An 18,293-nucleotide genomic window follows, 5' to 3' on the forward strand; every position below is an offset into this window, starting at 1 on the left:
AGAACATGCTACACACAGTCAGTAACCCAAGCTCAGGATCCACCCAAGGGCTGTGGAGCCGTGCGACATTAATACCATGTCATTAGAAAAATTATACACCATAATTATTACATTCTATATTACTGTGGTGCTAAAAAAAACAGGATCAGATCAATAAACCAGAATGCAACAGAAATATGTTGTACAAGACTGGTACAACATATTTATTTATTTCTTTTAAAAATGTTTGGTACCAAAGTGCATTTGTAACATCACAGGGTAACTGGCCTACATTCAACACTTTCGAGGTAATCTGGCTATCCGTGGCATTAGCTTGCTGGTGCTGATCAAAATCACACCATATTTTTCGAATCAAGTAGCAAGAATATAAAAAATACTGTTCTCAGTGCAAAAAAAATACCCAAAAAACAAAACACAACAAGGAAAAAAAAAAGAAAAGAAAAAAAAGCAAATCTCAATGAATTGCACATTACGCTTACTTTGCACCTCGTTGTCCAGTTATTACAGTATTTAACACAATGTCCATTACTTCAGTGTTTTTTGTATTATTAAAATAGGATTCTGAACTCGAATTATCCAGCTTCAGATGCAAAGGTTGGCATTACCATAATTTGCTTCACAAGTTTGTTTCATATTCACATGAATGTCCTTTATATTTGTAGCCAGGGTCCATCACCTGTTGAAGCACGGTGCTGTGCATGAGTAAACAGAGTTCACCTGGTATGGCCTATTCGGCATCTTCATCTTAGCATCCAGTGGTACAGAGATAGTCTGTGGCTGTGCTTGCCCATGTGTCGGGCCGCTAGACACCTGCAATGAACCACTGTGGCACAGGTAGGCACTTGAGGTGTGGGCTGAGACCAGCATAGGTTGGCAGCTCTGCTGGGCGTATTGCAAGGCTGGTCTGTGGACATACTGGGCTGCTGTGGCACTCTGGCTTTGTGCTGGGTACATAGCCTGCCCTGGCTGTGCACCAGGCTGCTGTTGGCACTTCTGCTTGTTGGCTTCATTTGCATCACTATCGTGGGCACTATGAAGAAAAAAAAAAGTCTTACAGTCAGCATAAAACAATGTGGAAAAGGTGACTGCAGTGGTGCCAGCTTAGATGTTGTTGGATATAATATAGGTTTCTTTAACGATATCTTGTATGAAAATTGTCTGTGCTTAACAACTAAAAATGTGCTTAGATACATTAAGCAGACACTCACAGAAGCAGTCTCTCCACACAGGGCAATAGCTGCTCCCAGGTGTAGGCGGACAGGCGCTGTAGACGAGGCGGCCAGGTCGGAGCCAAACGCAAAATTACTCGAGAAGAAGCTACACAGGCAGCAGCTACCAACGACGGCGCAAATCGTAGAAATGCATGGTCTAGGAATAACAATGCAAATTTAAAAATCAATAAGAAAAGCTTTTAGTGTGTTCAAGAAATCATATTTGTTGTTAGTAATCAGGGATAGGACTAATTCTGAAAACAGGTTTCATAAGAGTGAATCAACTTTACCTTGCAAAGAGACTTCCAGAAAGTAATCTGCATACTTGTTCATATACAACATTGTCTTCTCTAAGCATGCCATTGGCCAGCCATCATGTAGATCTGTTTCACTGACAGCAATTGACAGGTAATACTCAATAAAGTGTGCAGCAGTGGGTAAGTACAGGTTCCAGTGGAAGGTCTCTAGGAGCAGTAGCTCCATGTGCAATAGGCCCTGTTTGGTCAACACCAGGTTCATGGAGCTCATGCAAGTGAGGCTGTTGAGGCTTTCCAGCTTAGGCACTCGGTCCTCTCTCTCTTCAAATTTACCTGCGGCAAAAGTGTTATGAAAATCAACTTGCATATATGCATTTTCTCATCTTATCAGCTGCACCTACTAAATAGCTGGATACGATGACTATCTGTTGCTATGCACTGGTTGTCAGCTGCCCTCTATCCTGTATCCCACAATATATGCAATATAATCACTACAAAAAGAACAGCAAGAAACATACTAGCCAAAAGTAGGCAGGAAAGAGCCACCATGTGGAGCTGCTGCACAGAGATGTCATAGCGGTCCATGAAGAGGTCCAGCAGGTACACAGCCAGGTGTCTGGCTGCTGGACACAGCCTGAATCGGTTGCTCACTATGGCTATGAGGTCTGCAAAGTAGCGCCTGAGGTTCAGTTGTGGGGACTGACCTTTATAAACAGGCAACCTCAGCTCCTTCAAAGAGACACATGGGCATTCATGGTTACCATCAACAGATGCAAACAATAGGCTTGGAGAACAAAGTTTGAAGAAATGAAATAGACCTTGTATCGTAGCGCATGGTAAATATCACCAGCGAGTTGGCCTTTCCACCACTGGCCCTCCAGCTCCATTGGGTGAAAAGTGTCAGGATGCTTTAGGATCAGAGAGATAGAGATAGAGAGGTGAGATAACGATGCAGTCTATGCAGGGCAACTTCCTTTCAAAAAGAAAACAGAACTTGTAATAAAACGCCCCAGTGCAAACTACTGCAAACGTGCAACTACCAACTCCTCTAATTGCAAAGGTCACTCCCATTCAATATCCAGTAATGAGAAAAAAAGGAGTTGGTGTGTGACACGCTGATGATCACCTATTGGTTCAGTCTGTGGCCATTAGTTCTCTCAATCAAGAGCTGCTAATTTACACGCATTAACAAGTGCGTCCACCCTGGCTGCTTTGTCAGATCTAAAAATAGCCAGCTAACATGTTAACAGCCTTAAAGCAAAAATGCAGAGGATATTTTGCTGGAAGAAAACCTGCAGATGAGGAGAAATCACGCATGGTTTCTAAAAGCATGCTGAGGCGCGAGACTCCTGAAGCCCACGTTACACCATTTCAAACCATTCAAGTCAGTGTGAGTCCTAACTCTACCTAGTATCCAACTACTTACCCCTACACAATGAAATCTGCATAGACTCTACAAAATAACCAATTATCCCGCACATCGAAATGGAGACAAAGTGATTAAAGAGGGCCGATGGCGGTGTTTATGTTTACAAGAAAACATCAGAGTTAGGCTTTAAGCAACACGCCGCACAGACACGCTCGGCCAATTGGATTCCTCCTTACAATCCCCCCCCCAACATCAGCGAGCAGCCAATCAGAGGCAGGGTTACACTGACGTCACGGAGTCAGCAACAAGAGGATCCAGACTTGCAGTCCAGTCGAGGTGTAATCTCTTAATCAAACCTTAGCAAAGCATGCATGCTCTATGTAATGGTAATATACTGCGCATATTGTGCTTAGGTTTATTACCAACAAATATTTCCTTTATAGATAATGGAAAAAAAAAAATTGTACAGTGTGCTGGTGCACTTGTTGAGGCCCTTGAATAATCTGTTGAACTCTTTCAAGTGAACATGTTCAAAAGCTACTCGACCCCATGTTGACCTGCAGCTTAGGTTTTTGGACATAATTTGTTGTATTACGACCGGGAAGATGACTTGAACCCCATTAGGATACACATTTGTATCATGTTTGTTTATTTTTTTATTTTATTTCATCCTATGACGTCACCGACTCAATTCAGTGAGTCAAGTCAATTAGTGTAGTTTACTAATTAATATATACTTACTGAAATGTAGCTCCCAAATAGAGTTCAATTCTAATCTAAATCATCCAGTTATAAGTGCTATGATAAATGTTTAAAAAAGTCTTTACTCTTCATTTGATGTGAGGAAAAAAATAGAATTGCACCATATTACTCTTGAAGTCTCGAAGCAGTAGGTGTTGATTGATCTTCTGTAACAGCAGTTCTGACACTAGTGCCATCTGTAATTCAGATCACAAGTTTACACTATATTGCCAAAAGTTTTGGGGCAAATCATTAAATTCAGGTGGTGTTTTTCAGGGGTTGGTCTTGGCCCCTTAGTTTCAGTGAAACTAACTCTTAATGCTTCAGCATACCAATAAAATTGCATGAATTTGACCACATTTTGGACAATTTCATGCTCCCTACTTTGTGGGAACAGTTTGGGGATGACCCCTTCCTGTTCCAACATGACTGGGCACCAGTGCACAAAGCTCCATAAAGGTCCATAATGACCCCTTCCTGTTCCAACATGACTGGGCACCAGTGCACAAAGCTCCACAAAGGTCCATAAAGACATGGATGAGCGAGTTTGGTGTGGAGGAACTGCGCAGAGTCCTGACCTCAACCCGATAGAACACCTTTGGGATGAATTAGGTCAGAGACTGCGAGCCAGACCAAAACTGTGACGTCTGCTTTTACATGCACATGAATTTAATATGGAGTTGGCCTGCCCTTTGCAGCAGTAACAGCTTCACCTCCTCTTGGAAGGCTTTCCACAAGGTTAAGGAGTGTGTTTATGGGAATTTTTGACCATTCCACTAGAAGTGCATTTGTGAGGTCAGACACTGATGTTGGATGTAAAGGCCTGAAGTCTCCACTCTAATTCTTCTAAAAGGTGTTCTATCAGGCTGAGGTCAGGACTCTGTGCAGGCCAGTCAGGTTCTTCCACAACAAACTCACTTATTCATGTCTTTATAGACCTTGCTTTGTGCACTGGTGTACAGTCATGTTGGAACAGGAAGCGGCCATCCCCAAACTGTTCCCACAAAGTTGGGAGCATGAAATTGTCCAAAATGTCTTGGTATGCTGAAGCATTAAGAGTTCTTTTCACTGGAACTAAGGGGCCAAGCCCTGAAAAACAACAACTGAATTAAATGATTTGGAGGGGTATCCCAAAACTTTTGGCAATATAGTGTATATTAAGTCACTTGTTCTAATATCTTATTATTTCTATAGCATCAGCTCATTCACAGAGATTTATAATTAAATAATCAATGGCTAATAATAAACAGATTAAGAAAACGTTGTTTAGACCAGTATCATTGAATCGTTAGTCAGGTGATATTAGGGGTTTGTTTGCATGATCTGAAGTTAAATTATTGTCATGGCCATCATTAAAATGATTACACATTTGTGACGTATATTGGAGGTGTGAATAAATGTTACTAAGTGCTGTCCATGTCCACAATATCTTTGCACTGTGTAGAAGATTTTACTACGTAATTTAGCATCATAATGATATGTAATTAACCATCTCTGGCCAGGAGGGATTGCTAGTTATGCAAGTGTGGTTCTTTTCACACTTATGATGAAATCTTCAATGTATTTGTAATGTAATAGGGGTGTCATACAGCAGTCTTGCCCTGGAAACTTTTTTTTTTCCGCTTTGTTCTTGCCAGGTCGACAATGGATCTGGATAACATGGAAGTCTGACTGTTATCCGAGGTTCAGAGAATGGCAGGTATATATCTAGCATTCCATTTGTTTCTTCTCAAATGTCAGGGCAGTAAGTCTCACCTGGTTGACACCATAGGAATACCTTTGTAGAATAGCATGTCATAATAGATGCTCGGTGACCAGCATGCCTATAGGCCACGATGATGACATTCTTATACAAGGAAGCTCCTCCATAACTGAGCATCAGATGGCCTGCTCTTGTTCTAAGTAGCACTGTAGGGCATGCACTGGAAACAAAGAACAAAGTACACTCTGCAGGTTACTCTTCATGAAATGCTGCAAGGTCAATTGGATTACAAACTCAGTAATATGATGCTGGGCAGAAACCCCAGGTTTAACCACAAAGCCATTCTAGAGTCTGTTGATGACAAACACATTTAAAGTGAGCTTAGTTTTTAGAAGCAGTTTAGCATCTTAACGTAGGTTTATTAGGAAGGGCTCTAACACAAGGGATTCATCCTGTAGTATAATGGTGGATGGTGGTGCAGTGCCCTTCTCAGTAAGGTTGTAATAGGTTTATAAGCCACCACAGAGATACAATCTACCATGCTGTGATGTGCTACAATAGCTTGCCGTAGAAATCATGGTCTTGACAGTGATTTTGTGTTGAAGGGTGAATGGTGGAAAATCCAACTCAAGTCCCCATTTTTGCATGTTAGGAGAAGGCAGCTAATATAGCAAGCCCATCAGTGAACAGCACATGGAAATGAGAGAGAAAACCACTCAGCCACGTCAGTAGCACTTCTCCAGCTTTTGGCTTTTGGACATGTGACCTGTAGATGTGACTGTAGACACAAGCCGCTGTGCTGATAGATCCATATGGTATACATGTGGTTGATGGATATGAGAGCAGAAGAAAAACACATATTGAGTGAACAACATTATTTGGGGTAAGTGGAATTTTTTTTTGTGTGAAATCTAACAGTAAAACAAGCTATTCAAAAAAGTCCTAGCATGAGCATATTAAGAAAAGTCACTAAACATATACATATAATTAATGATCATATTTTAAATGAGAATGGTCAGCACATCACCAGGTTATAATCACATTATTTTCAAATTATTTCTCCATTTATGTTGCATTATGAGAAAGAACGGGAGCCATGAATGATGTTTCAGATAGGCTTTGTCTGACCTAGTTATGTTATTCATAATATTGCTTTTAGGTAAGCTGTTATACAGTGAAATTTTACAGGTGAGTTTGTGCCAAAGATTTACTGTACCATAATAGTATGTACTCACTGGCCACTTGAAATGAACGATCACATGCTTATTCATGCAGTTTATCTGGTTAGCCATTATGTGGCAGAAGTGCAATGCATAAAATCATAAAGGTACAGTTCAAGAGCTTTATGTTCATGTCAAACAAATAATGAGAGAGGTCAAAGAAGAATGGACAGACTAACACTCTCGGTAGTATAGACTTCCAGACATCTGATGTTTAATGGGAACATACAGCTCTTCTTTAAATATTTATTGTACGGGGATTGGACAATGAAACTGAAACAACTGGTTTTAGACCACAGTAATTTATTAGTATGGTGTTGGGCCTCCCTTTGTGACCAATACAGCATCAATTTTTAGGATTGACAGATAAAAGTCCTGCACAATGTCCAGAGGGATTTTGAACCATTCCTTTTACAGAACAGTGGCCAGGTCACTACTTGATGCCGGTGGAGGAAAAGCAGTTCCTCAACTTGCTCCTCTAATGTTTCACATTGTCCATAGCTAAGATTTCTGCTGCTGGCACCATTGAAACTGCACTGGCACAAGTGACCAAAGGTTTGCTATAGCAGCTTGAGCATTAATATTGACCATGTGGAGCTCCTGATGAAGAGTTTGGGTGGAAACAGGAGAGTTGGGGTGAGCATTTAATTCTGCAGTGAGTTGCGCAGCTGTGGTTTTATGTTTTTTGGATACAACCCTGGTTAGTACTCGGATATTCCTTTCAGACAGCTTCCTCTTGATTAGACAGTTGCTCCTGTCGGATGTGGCTCATCCTTTGTGGTGGTATGCCAACATTACCATAAGCATACAGGTGCCCACATAAGCAACACTGCATACCGTGGCTCTTGATACACCACAAAGACTTGCTATCCTGGTGCACCAGCATGGATTTAGGGTCCTCTTTTGAACTCCAGTATGTCTACCATTATGTCACGTGGATTGCAATTGGTTGAGCAAAGTTGACCTCTAGATAGGATCTTTCATGCATGATTATTATTAGGTATTGGACTCCATGCCATGTGACTGGCTGGTTGTAATTATTAATAATAATTGCATGAATGAACATGTTGCATAAAAAGCAATATTATTAATAGTATAACGGCTTTATATTTGTGTAAACATATTTCACATTTTTATACAGAAGAAAAAGAAAAAAGGAAGCATAATGCTATAGACAGGAAATGCAGGAAAAATGTCATGAGGAGTGCTTATGACGACGTGAAAAAAAATGCTACTGCGCCAAATGATAGGCCTCGGGTTACATATAGCAACAAGATGAAAATAAAATGAAAGTTTTGGGCTTTCTCTGAAGGCAAGTCGCTGTAGTTGTATACGTTCACCCTGTGCATGCTTAAATAAAGTCATTTGATCTGTTTCCTTTGCGTGGTGATGCCTGAAGGCGGGCTGTTTGTCTCTGTAGTATTTGGATGACGTCCACTGAGTTAATATGACTGTTATAAACTGTTGATAGAATCAACGAAGAGGAAGCACATGTCTTTCCTAGTAAGTTGAGGGCCACCGTTTTATTTTGCAGGGCTGTGCGAAGAAATATAGCGAGCCGCGCGTGCACACACACACACACACACTTGCACGCGAAACGGGAGGGGGAGAAAACCGGGCACTTGTTTTCCTGTGAAGTGGCACGCGCCGGTGATCGGCTTGGCTGGGGCTTTGAGCTCAGTGGGAGACGCGCTGTGAGTAAGTGTCATGGCCGCCGCCCGCTGCTGAGGAACCGGGTTACACTATGAGGACGCGCGACACCACGTAGGTCCGTTTGATGGTTTGCACGCGTTGTTTGTGTATTCGCATAAAAGTAACAACTGACTCTCACACACACCCACCTATTTATCTCTCTTTATGAAGTTTTTCCTGAAGTGGAAATTGGGTCGAAGGAAGGAGGGAGGGAGGCTGAGTATGAGTAGCTAAACTCGGCGCGTGCTAATTTCCTCCTAGGACCTTAAATAACAGGTATGTACTTCATACGGAGTTTTAACTTAAACCTAATTTGTTTATTTATTTTTTTACAGTTTATTTTTTACACACTTTACTGTAACATTGACGAGGAATATCTTTTGCTAGCCTGCTACAGGTGCAAACAAAGCTCTGTTGTTGGTAACTAATGTAGCACTCCCGACTTAACTTTCCCCTCATGTTGATAAACGAAGCCAGGCGTTTATTTATTTATTTATTTATTTATTTTACACTTTATTTTACGTTTCTGGGGTCTGTTATACATCTCTATAAACTGATAAAAAATAATGTAAAAAACAATTGTATATTTTGTTCAGTTTAGAAGCTGGCAAATCGAGCAAATATCTGAAGACCACGAGGCTTTGCCCCTTTACTTACACAGGTGCATCCTAATACATGCATGCACCATTGCCTGCCATGCTAAACAAGTATTTAGATTTACTCCCACTTTCTTACTTCATCACTTAACTTTATCATAGTTTTAGGTTAACTTCATTTCTACACTGTCTGCTTTTGTAATTAAGATGTTGTAGCTTCCGGTTTACAAATACCAACAACATGGATATTTGTTCCTAATGTGTTTAGTGAGTGGAAAAAGCTCATTGAATGTACTGAAGAGACACGATCTTATTGTACACATTTAAATAATGTTCATGAAATAAGTCCCGGGGCTCTATTTTTTCCATTAAAGTTGGTTACAAACAGTTTGTATGATGTTTAGCACAAATGTAGCCACCATCAGTTCAGAAATAAGTCCTGGTAATTTTTGGTAAAAAAGTATAGAAGTCTAGAGATTCACTGCTTCCCTTTCCCATTTCCCGTGATATACTAGGTTTAAATTGCAATTTAAGGCGTGGAGGAGACCTATTTTTGTCATATGTGCCAATAGCGTGGGAACACCCTTGTTCATTTTGTGTTCACATGAACCAGAGATGATGGTCGATATTAGAAGGTAAATGACACTGACCTAATACAGAGATCCTCTAAGTAACTGAGCTACTCTTACACAAATTTATGCAAAGCATCAGTGATGCATTGGTGTGTCCTTTAAGACTGTTGGTGCCTTGTGTTTACATCTGTGTTGTATCAGTCAACAGTACACACGTTAATGGCATAAAACAGTATACCCGTTAATATATATGACAGTGCACACGTTAATGGCATAAATACGTGAGTGGATCAGATCAGAAACCATTTCAGATCCGACCCGAAACCGATCTAGCCTCAGTATTAGATTGGTGGATCTTTACAGTTCATCTCCTGATCATAGTTAAGTGTTAATTTCTATGGCATTTGCTTTGTAATAAAGATGTTGTAGCCTCTCCAGTCATTGCAAGCACTATAATGATAATAAAAAAACACAGCATAATGAGCATCAGTACAGACTGCACATATGCTTTCCAGTGAGTAATAACATAGTGGTAATTGTGGTCAGGTGATATTTTCAGCATTTTATAACAAGGCACACGTGTAGCACAAATGTGTAGCGCATTTTGCCAACATTTTATTATGCATTATTATTACAGATTTGTCACTTTAAATGGTGGCATTTAATAATATTCTATTCAGTGCTATATATACCAAAGCACTGTGGAATTCTGATTGGTTGGTTCCCAAGTGGCGGGAAGTATCGTCCGGAGATTGCGAAACCTGACCATGCTGCCATCATGGATGCCATCCATCCATGAAGAAGACTCAGAAATTAAAACTAGCTGTGCTCTCAGATGGGACGATAGTTGGCATACTTGGCCAGATGTGGGCACCTGTATGCTTATGAAGAGAGTAGATAGTTTATCGCTAGTGTATAGAAAGTGCATAACGCTTTAATGAGCAGCAGTTTGGAATTTTGCAGTGGTTGGCTTCACATGTCTCGGAGGAAGTATATGCTTGCCCCACCCTCCCTGATTCGCAGGTGTCATTCGATAAGGCTGAGTTAGCTTGTGGGTGGAAAATGACCAAACCAACCTGGGGACAAAATAAGTGAAAAATCCAAAAATAAGTCAATAAACAAATAAATACATTTTTTAATGACTTTTCAGTCACAGCAGCTTTGATAGTAGTGCTGACTGTAATTCTAATCTCAGATTGTAGTAATGAGCTCATTCTAATATGTTATGGCTTCTGAAGGAACAATTCGTTCACAGGAACTTGCACGACGGATGCTGTACATAATCGTAGGCTCATAATAAACCGATTAATAATGTGTTATTTGACAAATAAGAACATATTGTTGACATTGTGAAGCTTTCTGTATGGTTATGAACATTCATGTCATAACACTAAGTCTTTTGTGTTGTCACTTTCTAACTGTACGTTTTTCATTAAAAATTTAGCATCAAAATGCTTCAGGCTTTCTTGCTAACATGATAATTTTGTTGTTGAAAGAGAGAACATAGAGAGTGAGGGAACTGTTTAAAGCTACTTTAGTTTCACAGTGTTTTCATTGCAAAATTAAAGATCCGAATAATTGGCATTGCTGTTGTATAAGAGGAAAGAAATACTTCAGGACATGCTGTTATTAGAAAATAATGAATTATTTAGATCATGTAACCCTCATAACGTTTTATTCACCGTTTTGTGTTCTGAGATGCTTTTCGGGTTACCAGGGTTGCAATGAGTGCATATTTGAGTTATATCCTTCCTGTCAGCTCAGATCAGTCTAATCATTCTCCTCTGATCTCTCTTATCAGCAACGTGTTTGTGTGCCCACCCTCCACACACTTGATTTTATTTTCACACCATTCTGTCTGCAAACCCTAGAGACCCTTGTATGTGAAAGTCCCAGGAGATCAGCCGTTTCTAAAATACTCAAACCATGCCACGGTTAAAGTCACAGAGTTCACATTTATTTTGATGTTTTATGCGACTGCTAACTGAAGCTCTTGACTTGTCTTTGCATGATATTTTTATATTGTGCTGCTGCCACACGATTGGCTGGTTGGATAACTACATAAATGTGCAGGTATTCAGATGTTCCTATTAAAGTGAATGATGATTGTCTTAAATACTGTACTTTCAACAATACAGGGATTTGTTTTTTCCATTTAAGTTTTGGAAGTAGGAGAAATAGCCTGAGGGAAAGGATAGTCCTTGTGCAATTATTTTTATGTGAAGTTATGCATCAGATCATATAGTAGAACTGTATAAATATAAATAAACCTTAGTATCTAGTAGAACATTCCTGAGTTATATTTAAGGGCAGACCGGAAAGACACGGAAAGAAATTTAGTATATGAACGGTGGTGGGAGTAAACAGGGTGTTAGAGATGCCAAAAAATATCCCAGTATATATAATATTGTGCCTCTGGCTAGACTGTAATTATACATGACATTGTGTGAACATGACACTGGCATGATGGTAGCAGTGGCTCAGTGGCTTTTGGCTGCTGATCAGAAAGTAGTGAGATCCCTCAGTCTACCTGGGTTGAGTCATCGAGCATGAAAAAAGATAATTGCATTTTTATATGTTGCAGGAGTCTATGATATAAACATGGAAGTGGAACCGCCAAATCTAAGCAGCCATACTAAGGCTCAAGCTGGTGACAATGACAGAGGCAACTGGCGTAGACGGCTGCGACTCAGGAAATCCTCAACCTTGTCTCACACTGTGAAAAGTCAGATTGAAGAGCAGAAGGTCGATAAAGAATTGACCCAGGAGTCATCACAAAACGAACAAAAGGATCACCAAGTATTGGACACTGCTAGCAGCAAGCTTACATTCACTTGCTCTGATTGCAAGGATAGCACAAGATTTAGTCCAGATGGTTTGTTAAAACACTTTAAAAACTTTCATGGAGGTAAAGGAAACCCACCGACTTTTCTTTGTGACCTATGCAGTTTTGCTGCTCCTGACTTCACTACCCTGCAACAGCATTACCTGAAGCACAAACACTCTAGACTCACATGTGAGACGTTCAATGACAAAGGCTTGCAAATGCCTACGCAACTCCCAAAGCATTGTAAAACACACAACAATCAGTATCAGTGTGAAAAATGCAAGTTTTCTTCGAAGGAACAGACACATTTTCTACATAACTCTTGTCCACACAATCCTGTACCAGCTATAGACAGCAGTGAAAAGTTAAGCAGTGAACTTAAGCCCATGAATGGTGCACTGAATAAGAATTGTTTGGCTGATGCTGCAGCTGAACTCCCAAAAGATGTCCTAGTAGAGCACACGACTACAGCCTGCCATCGAGGGTGGATCAGAAAGAACTGGTGGAAAAATAGAGACACTGCCCCAAAACAACCTAAACACACTGCTGCATTTCCTGATTCCCAAATCCTGATTCCCAAATCAGAAATCCAGTGGACTTCTGCAAAATTTCTGCCTTTTTCAGCTGCCGGTTTGCTCGATGAAAACGGTGAACTACTACATCCAACACGGACCTTAGAGGAGACTAAGCAGTTTTTGGAAAGGACAGTTAACTGTGGGAAAAAATGGCCAGTGACTCTAAATGGTGAACCAGGATCCTTCCTCTCTGAGCCAAAGATGAAGCGATGTGCCACACCACTTCCTGTACTGAATTCTGGGAACGAACTTTCTGGGCTCATGGAAAAGAACAATATTTCAGTTCCACCTGATTGCACTACAAGGGTTGTTGGTTTCAAAACGGTGGATGGAAAAAAGCATCTCGTTCTTAAAGTCATCCCTTCACCCAAGCCAGAGGTTTCTTCATACACAAGAGAAGAAGCGGCAGGATTAAACCAGGAAGAAAGAAATGCTAAACAGTTAGACCCTCATATTGAGAGACCCAGTGATCAAATGTGCAGTGAATCAGGCAACAGTACCACTGCAGATTCCACATTCAACAGCTATGATACTACCTCAACTTCTCACCAGCCCCAAAAACAAGGACTTGAAGAAGAAGACCAAGATACAATGAGAAATGCACCTCAGGTTGATAACACTGGACATGACTGTAGCGATGACCAAAGTGCGTTCACTTTAGGTCCTGATGCACCTACACAACTCACTCTTTCAGGAACCGAGGATGTTTCTGATGTAGTAAGTCAGACGAAGAATGAAAAAAAAGCATCTCCTGAGGCACAGTTTAACGCTAATGACACAAATGACCTCAGTGAAGAAACTGCAGGTGTGCTGGGGGAAGTACGTTCTGTCAGAGAGGCAGATATCCCATCTCCACGAACAAATATTCAGGAGATGAGTGACGCACCAAACCACACTGACAATCCAGAAAAAGCAGCAAGAGATTGTAAGGAAATGAATTCCGAGCCTTCCACGAATCAACAGGATAATAATATTGAAGCTCTGTCTTCCTGTACTTCATCTGGTTCTGGCAGCATGGAAGAGGGAATAAACTCCCAGCTCTTTACATTGATGTCTGAGAAAAAAAGAAGCCCTGATATATACATGAAGAACATGGATAAAAAGGCCGGGAGAGATATACCTGTAATACAGCCGCCTCTGGATGACTGGAATAAACGGAACGTGGAGAAAGTTTTAAAGTCTCCCACAAATAAAAATGGAGTAGAGTCGAATATTATTGATCCAACCGTAGCATCCCCTCCCAAAAATACTACTGACTCTCTGTTTATTTCCCCAAGTGAACATGGAAGTTTGTATTTCCAAGACAGTGGAGATGAGAACATAAACAATATAGAAAATATCCCCCTAGATCAGACCCATACAGTGGAAACTGTAGAGGAAACATACTTATCACTGTTATCGCTCGAAGACTTCTGTCATAATCCAGACCTGAATCAGACCCTCGAAGAGCTCCCTGTTACCACAGTAAGCCATTTGCTGGATGACTCTGAAGTTGCACACAGAGGTAAGCGATAATATTTATAACACAAGTGTTCTGCTCAGATAGTTCATGACTAATGTATTTCTTACCTTTGCCCTATGGAGCCATGTCGTCAGCTTGCTCGTCAGACCATAGCGTAAATAAAATGTGTGTCAGCAAACACACAATGTAAATAAATGCGTTCTGTGTCATCTGCTTTAGGCGGTGTGTGTGTTTTGATTATTTACTTAACCATATTTCAGACTAGTTTTTGGTCAAATGTGCCTTCACAGTTGTTATTGAGACAAAATCAGATGTGCTTTATGAGGAAAATGTTTTTTTTTTTAAAATAAAATATGTATGTATTAAAAATATAGGGAATTTAACACTGAAACAGATTTTTTGCTGAAATCCTATTTTGCAACTAGTTTCTTTTGTGTATCCTTCGATGTCACCTTTTCAACCAGGTCATTCTCGATATCTTCACAGGTATTTCCTCTCAAGCTGAACCAGGTAGCATGGCTATACACTCACCCAAAGCCATACGAGTAACAGCAGTGACTAATGACAAGGCTTCTTCACAACTACCACTAAAGACTGAAACTACTACCAACAAGAAGCGACACCGAGAACCAAGCACAAAAGACTCTCAGGGACTCATCTCGAAATCTAAAAGACGTCTTGTTCAAAATTCCCAATCAGCATCTATCCCTTACTGGGTACCAGCTCCTCCTGATATAGAAAGGACTCTCCGGCTCTTTCCGGTTCGTTCCTCGCAGGCTGTAAAAGCACCGCGTCTAAACCAACCTGTCGTGGTCCTCAATCACCCGGACACAGATATTCCCGAAGTGGCAAACATTATGAGATCAGTTCACAGACACAAAGAGGCTGTGCAAAAGGTCATCCTATCTCAGGGAACTCTAAAAGCTCTATCTGAGCTTAATCGTGACACATTCCGTAATGTACGTTCAGACGACTCGCAGTCGTCTCTCTACAGAAGAGTGTGGCCTCAAGGGACAGTTAAAGAAAGGTTCATCCTTAATCTGAAGCTGAAGAGGTTGAGTGGCAATAAGTTTGTGGTGGCAGATCTAAGCCCAAACGCTAACCAGATTCAGTCAAGCTTTAGGTGCTGGTTTTGCGGTCGCTGCTTTAGGAAACAGGAGGTGTGGGTAGGTCATGGTCAGAGGCATATTATGGAGGCTACGCGAGATTGGAACAAGATATTCAACAGTGAAAGGCAGAGCAATGGTTCAGATCAACAATCATTCTATTGAGCTTGTGTGATTCATAAGCATTGCTTTATGGAAGCCGTTTATTCATGCATTGATCGTTCTAGAAGATTTTGAGTAAGCTGGAACAAGGTTTATTCATGCACAGCTCAGGGTTTGTTTGTAGTGTTGTGTTCGGTTGATGAACCGTCTCAGGGACAATAGGCCAACAGAAGCAGAATTATTTATTTGTTCTTTTTACTTCGGTGTCATTGTACGTTATCGTAAAAGCAATATGCATTATTTATACGAAGATTTCTAAAGCACTTGTTTATAACGTGATCTGACCAAAATGAAATAGCATTGCTGTAGAATGTATTGAAAACAGCAACATCTGTTGTATGACTATTTATAGCTTTAATTGCTTCCATCTAACTGAGGATGTTGATTTTTGTTTTGTCTAACCTGCTGATGAATTTATTGATGTTGTTCAACTAAAATCTTTATTTTTTTGCATTAATTTTATATATACGACAATTGCTTACTGTTTTTAAGTAGGTTCCTGTCTTTGCCACTAAGGGTTTTTTTTTTTTTTTTATGTAACCTTAACAGATTTATGTTCTACTGTGAGATCACAATCAATTCAGACAAATCACCTGTTAAGGTTCCCTGGAATTATGTTTATATTTAGTGATAACAGCATTCCTCTACAATGTTATCATTGTCTTGTATACCAAAAGTGTTGTGTGTGTTTTGTTGTCTCCACACCCCTCACCCCCGTACTGTAGTGGTTCGACTGAATTCAGGATGCTGCAGTTAAAAGGATTTCATCATCTCTGATTTGTAACAGTGGCAGTGTTATCAATAGGCTGAATCAATTCCAACTCGGTTTGTATTGTCATTCTAGGAGCGAGAGTTAGCTGTGTAGATCTCTCCATCTCTATAATGTAAAATCTTTATGTTGTATTTATTCTTTTCTGAAAAGTGTTGCAAAGAGAGATGAATCTGGTTACTTTTATTTATATTGTGAATTTACCAGACAGTGGTCTGTTGTGATTGAGTGGTTATTAATTGTAGCAGCTAATTATTTATATTAACGTGATCACTTCAGCTTGTATTCCACGGTCCAGTCCCACTTCCTGTATCCATAAATCTTATATCTGACTAGAAACACAAACCTGCTTTTTTTTTTTTTTTTTTGTAAATGTCAAAACACTGTTAAAAAGCTTGTAAAAAGGTAAAAAAAAAAAAATCTAATTTTTCTCAACTCAAATCCTGTACTATATAAACGAGTGCCTTCCCTTAAGACTCTGTTACTTCCTGTGTTTTGTGCTGTGTGCAGACATCAGATACGTGATAAAGGAATGACACAGAAACACTGTTTAGATTGAGTACAAATGTATGTTTACAAAGCACAAATGTGAGAAATGTTCAAACTTGGAATGGCCATCATTTGAAATACAGAAATGTGTACACTAGAAGTTAAGCTAATTCGGCTTCCACTTTCATCCTGAGTCTCATTATTAAAAATGATTGTTTCAAAATATCTTACTAAATTCTCTTGTCTTGAGATGAAGCAAAATATGTTATATAAGTGCATTAAATACAGCATATGTAAGAATATTTTACACACTTTTACAAGCCACTTGTCAGTATGAGCAGCACTTTGCTTTTTGATCAGTATTACATTATTCCCGCAGCCTGTCGCATCCCGGCTAAACGACGTTTTTTGTCCCCCAGTCTTCACCAAACTGTTTGTTCTCAGATGTTCTGGAGATTCGTGACGGTGCAAGAAGTTGTGTGCTGCTGAACCACCACAGTGGAATCGAGTCATGGCTTTACAGCATGCCTGAGACTGGTGGTGTCTTTTGTGTTGCTTTGCATGTCCACCAACACAATTGTGTTCTTTTGGTGGTTCTCGATGATTTCTGAGACAGTTTTGAATCGCTAAAAGAAAGGAAACAAGGAGAGATTTCAGTAAACGCTGAAAAGAATGGAATTGAAACAAAAGATTTGTTAAAAACACCAAAACATGAGGAAATGAATTAGCTGTTAATCGTGATTGAAAGCAAATTATGGTTTAGGATTTTTCATTACGTCTTCTCTGTTCTTCTGCTTGCCCAGGGCGTACTGTTTTGCGCTAGGAATGTAGCGCACTGGGATGTTGTAAACCCGTCCGTTGTAGAACACGACTAAAGTGTAGGGCTGCAGGGCGTCCACACCTGAGCTCTTCCTCACCAGGTATGAACCATCCTGAGGAACGTGAGACAACGAAGAATGAAAGGACGTTTTCAACGCAATACGCTAAACATATAAGTGAACTATTTAACCCTTATGCCCTATTCTAGTTCAGATGACCTAGGGTTGAAGTCAGGGTTAAGTTTTCCTGAGCGTAATTATATAAACCAAAAAAGTATAGCAAAAATGTCAATTTTGTACCCAGTTTGAACAATTTGTAGATTTTCTGTCTGTAACATTTATATATCCACAGCATGCACAAGTGCTTAGTAGCTGATCCTTTACTCTTTAATCCCAACTGTATTTACTCAGAAATAATCATATTTCATCATACATCTCTTTAAATCCCCGTTTTGTTAAATCGTGTATTGTTGGAAAGCTTATTTTTAAAAAACATTTCCTTGTAGACTATGCATAGTCATTTCCTTAGATGACAATGTCATGCTGAATGATAAACTGTTTCCTGCTATTCTGCTGGTTGCTGACATTATGTTCATAAGCGTTTTTCTTTCCTCATGAGCTAAATCATTATTCAACTGAAATACTTTGACATAATTGCATACAATGGTTTATAGATCATAAAGCCAGTGGCTTAGGCTGCTTATCTTGAAGTGTTTTGACTTCGG

At 40.0% G+C, this 18,293-nt stretch overlaps 3 protein-coding genes across 7 annotated transcripts in view; 1 reads left to right on the forward strand and 2 right to left on the reverse strand.

Annotated features, from left to right (window-relative positions):
- Window positions 1-235: 235 nt before the first annotated feature.
- Window positions 236-3,096, reverse strand: ccnj (cyclin J). The gene is made up of 6 exons (XM_058386079.1): window positions 2,895-3,096; window positions 2,287-2,376; window positions 1,987-2,197; window positions 1,502-1,801; window positions 1,209-1,368; window positions 236-1,030 (listed from the first exon to the last, which is right to left on the reverse strand). The coding sequence occupies exons 2-6, from the start codon at window positions 2,353-2,355 to the stop codon at window positions 673-675; spliced, it is 1,098 nt and encodes a 365-aa protein (XP_058242062.1). The 5' UTR covers window positions 2,356-2,376; window positions 2,895-3,096; the 3' UTR covers window positions 236-672.
- A 4,614-nt stretch (window positions 3,097-7,710) lies between these two features.
- On the forward strand, window positions 7,711-16,665 carry LOC131350842 (zinc finger protein 518A). 3 transcript variants are annotated; one of them, XM_058385780.1, is made up of 4 exons: window positions 7,711-8,268; window positions 8,364-8,468; window positions 11,945-14,266; window positions 14,711-16,665. In XM_058385780.1, exons 3-4 carry the CDS (start codon window positions 11,962-11,964, stop codon window positions 15,493-15,495), a joined length of 3,090 nt encoding a protein of 1,029 aa, XP_058241763.1. In that variant the 5' UTR covers window positions 7,711-8,268; window positions 8,364-8,468; window positions 11,945-11,961; the 3' UTR covers window positions 15,496-16,665. The 3 variants fall into 3 exon arrangements, with proteins under 3 accessions (XP_058241763.1, XP_058241764.1, XP_058241762.1); XM_058385781.1 differs by having other exon boundaries at window positions 7,711-8,264; XM_058385779.1 differs by having other exon boundaries at window positions 7,711-8,468.
- A 145-nt stretch (window positions 16,666-16,810) lies between these two features.
- Window positions 16,811-18,293, reverse strand: part of blnk (B cell linker) — a 35,677-nt gene continuing 34,194 nt past the window's right edge. For all 3 annotated transcript variants that reach the window (XM_058385784.1, XM_058385782.1, XM_058385785.1), the window contains 2 exons: window positions 17,527-17,682; window positions 16,811-17,376 (listed from right to left, as the gene is read on the reverse strand). In XM_058385784.1, the coding sequence (XP_058241767.1) occupies window positions 17,260-17,376; window positions 17,527-17,682 (273 nt within the window). In that variant the 3' untranslated portion in view covers window positions 16,811-17,259. The remainder of the gene's footprint in view (window positions 17,377-17,526; window positions 17,683-18,293) is intronic.

The sequence above is a fragment of the Hemibagrus wyckioides genome, linkage group LG03, assembly GCF_019097595.1.
Source record: "Hemibagrus wyckioides isolate EC202008001 linkage group LG03, SWU_Hwy_1.0, whole genome shotgun sequence".
Lineage (NCBI taxonomy): Eukaryota > Metazoa > Chordata > Actinopteri > Siluriformes > Bagridae > Hemibagrus > Hemibagrus wyckioides.

Coding starts and splice junctions, on each gene's coding strand:
- LOC131350842 (XM_058385779.1), top strand. CDS start 11,962: ATGGAAGTGGAACCGCCAAATCTAAGCAGCCATACTAAGGCTCAAGCT. Junction 14,267..14,710: donor CTCTGAAGTTGCACACAGAG/GTAAGCGATAAT, acceptor ATATCTTCACAG/GTATTTCCTCTCAAGCTGAA.
- ccnj (XM_058386079.1), bottom strand. CDS start 2,355: ATGGAGCTGGAGGGCCAGTGGTGGAAAGGCCAACTCGCTGGTGATATT. Junction 1,802..1,986: donor TTCCTGCCTACTTTTGGCTA/GTATGTTTCTTG, acceptor CTTTTGCCGCAG/GTAAATTTGAAGAGAGAGAG. Junction 1,369..1,501: donor TCTGGAAGTCTCTTTGCAAG/GTAAAGTTGATT, acceptor TGTTATTCCTAG/ACCATGCATTTCTACGATTT.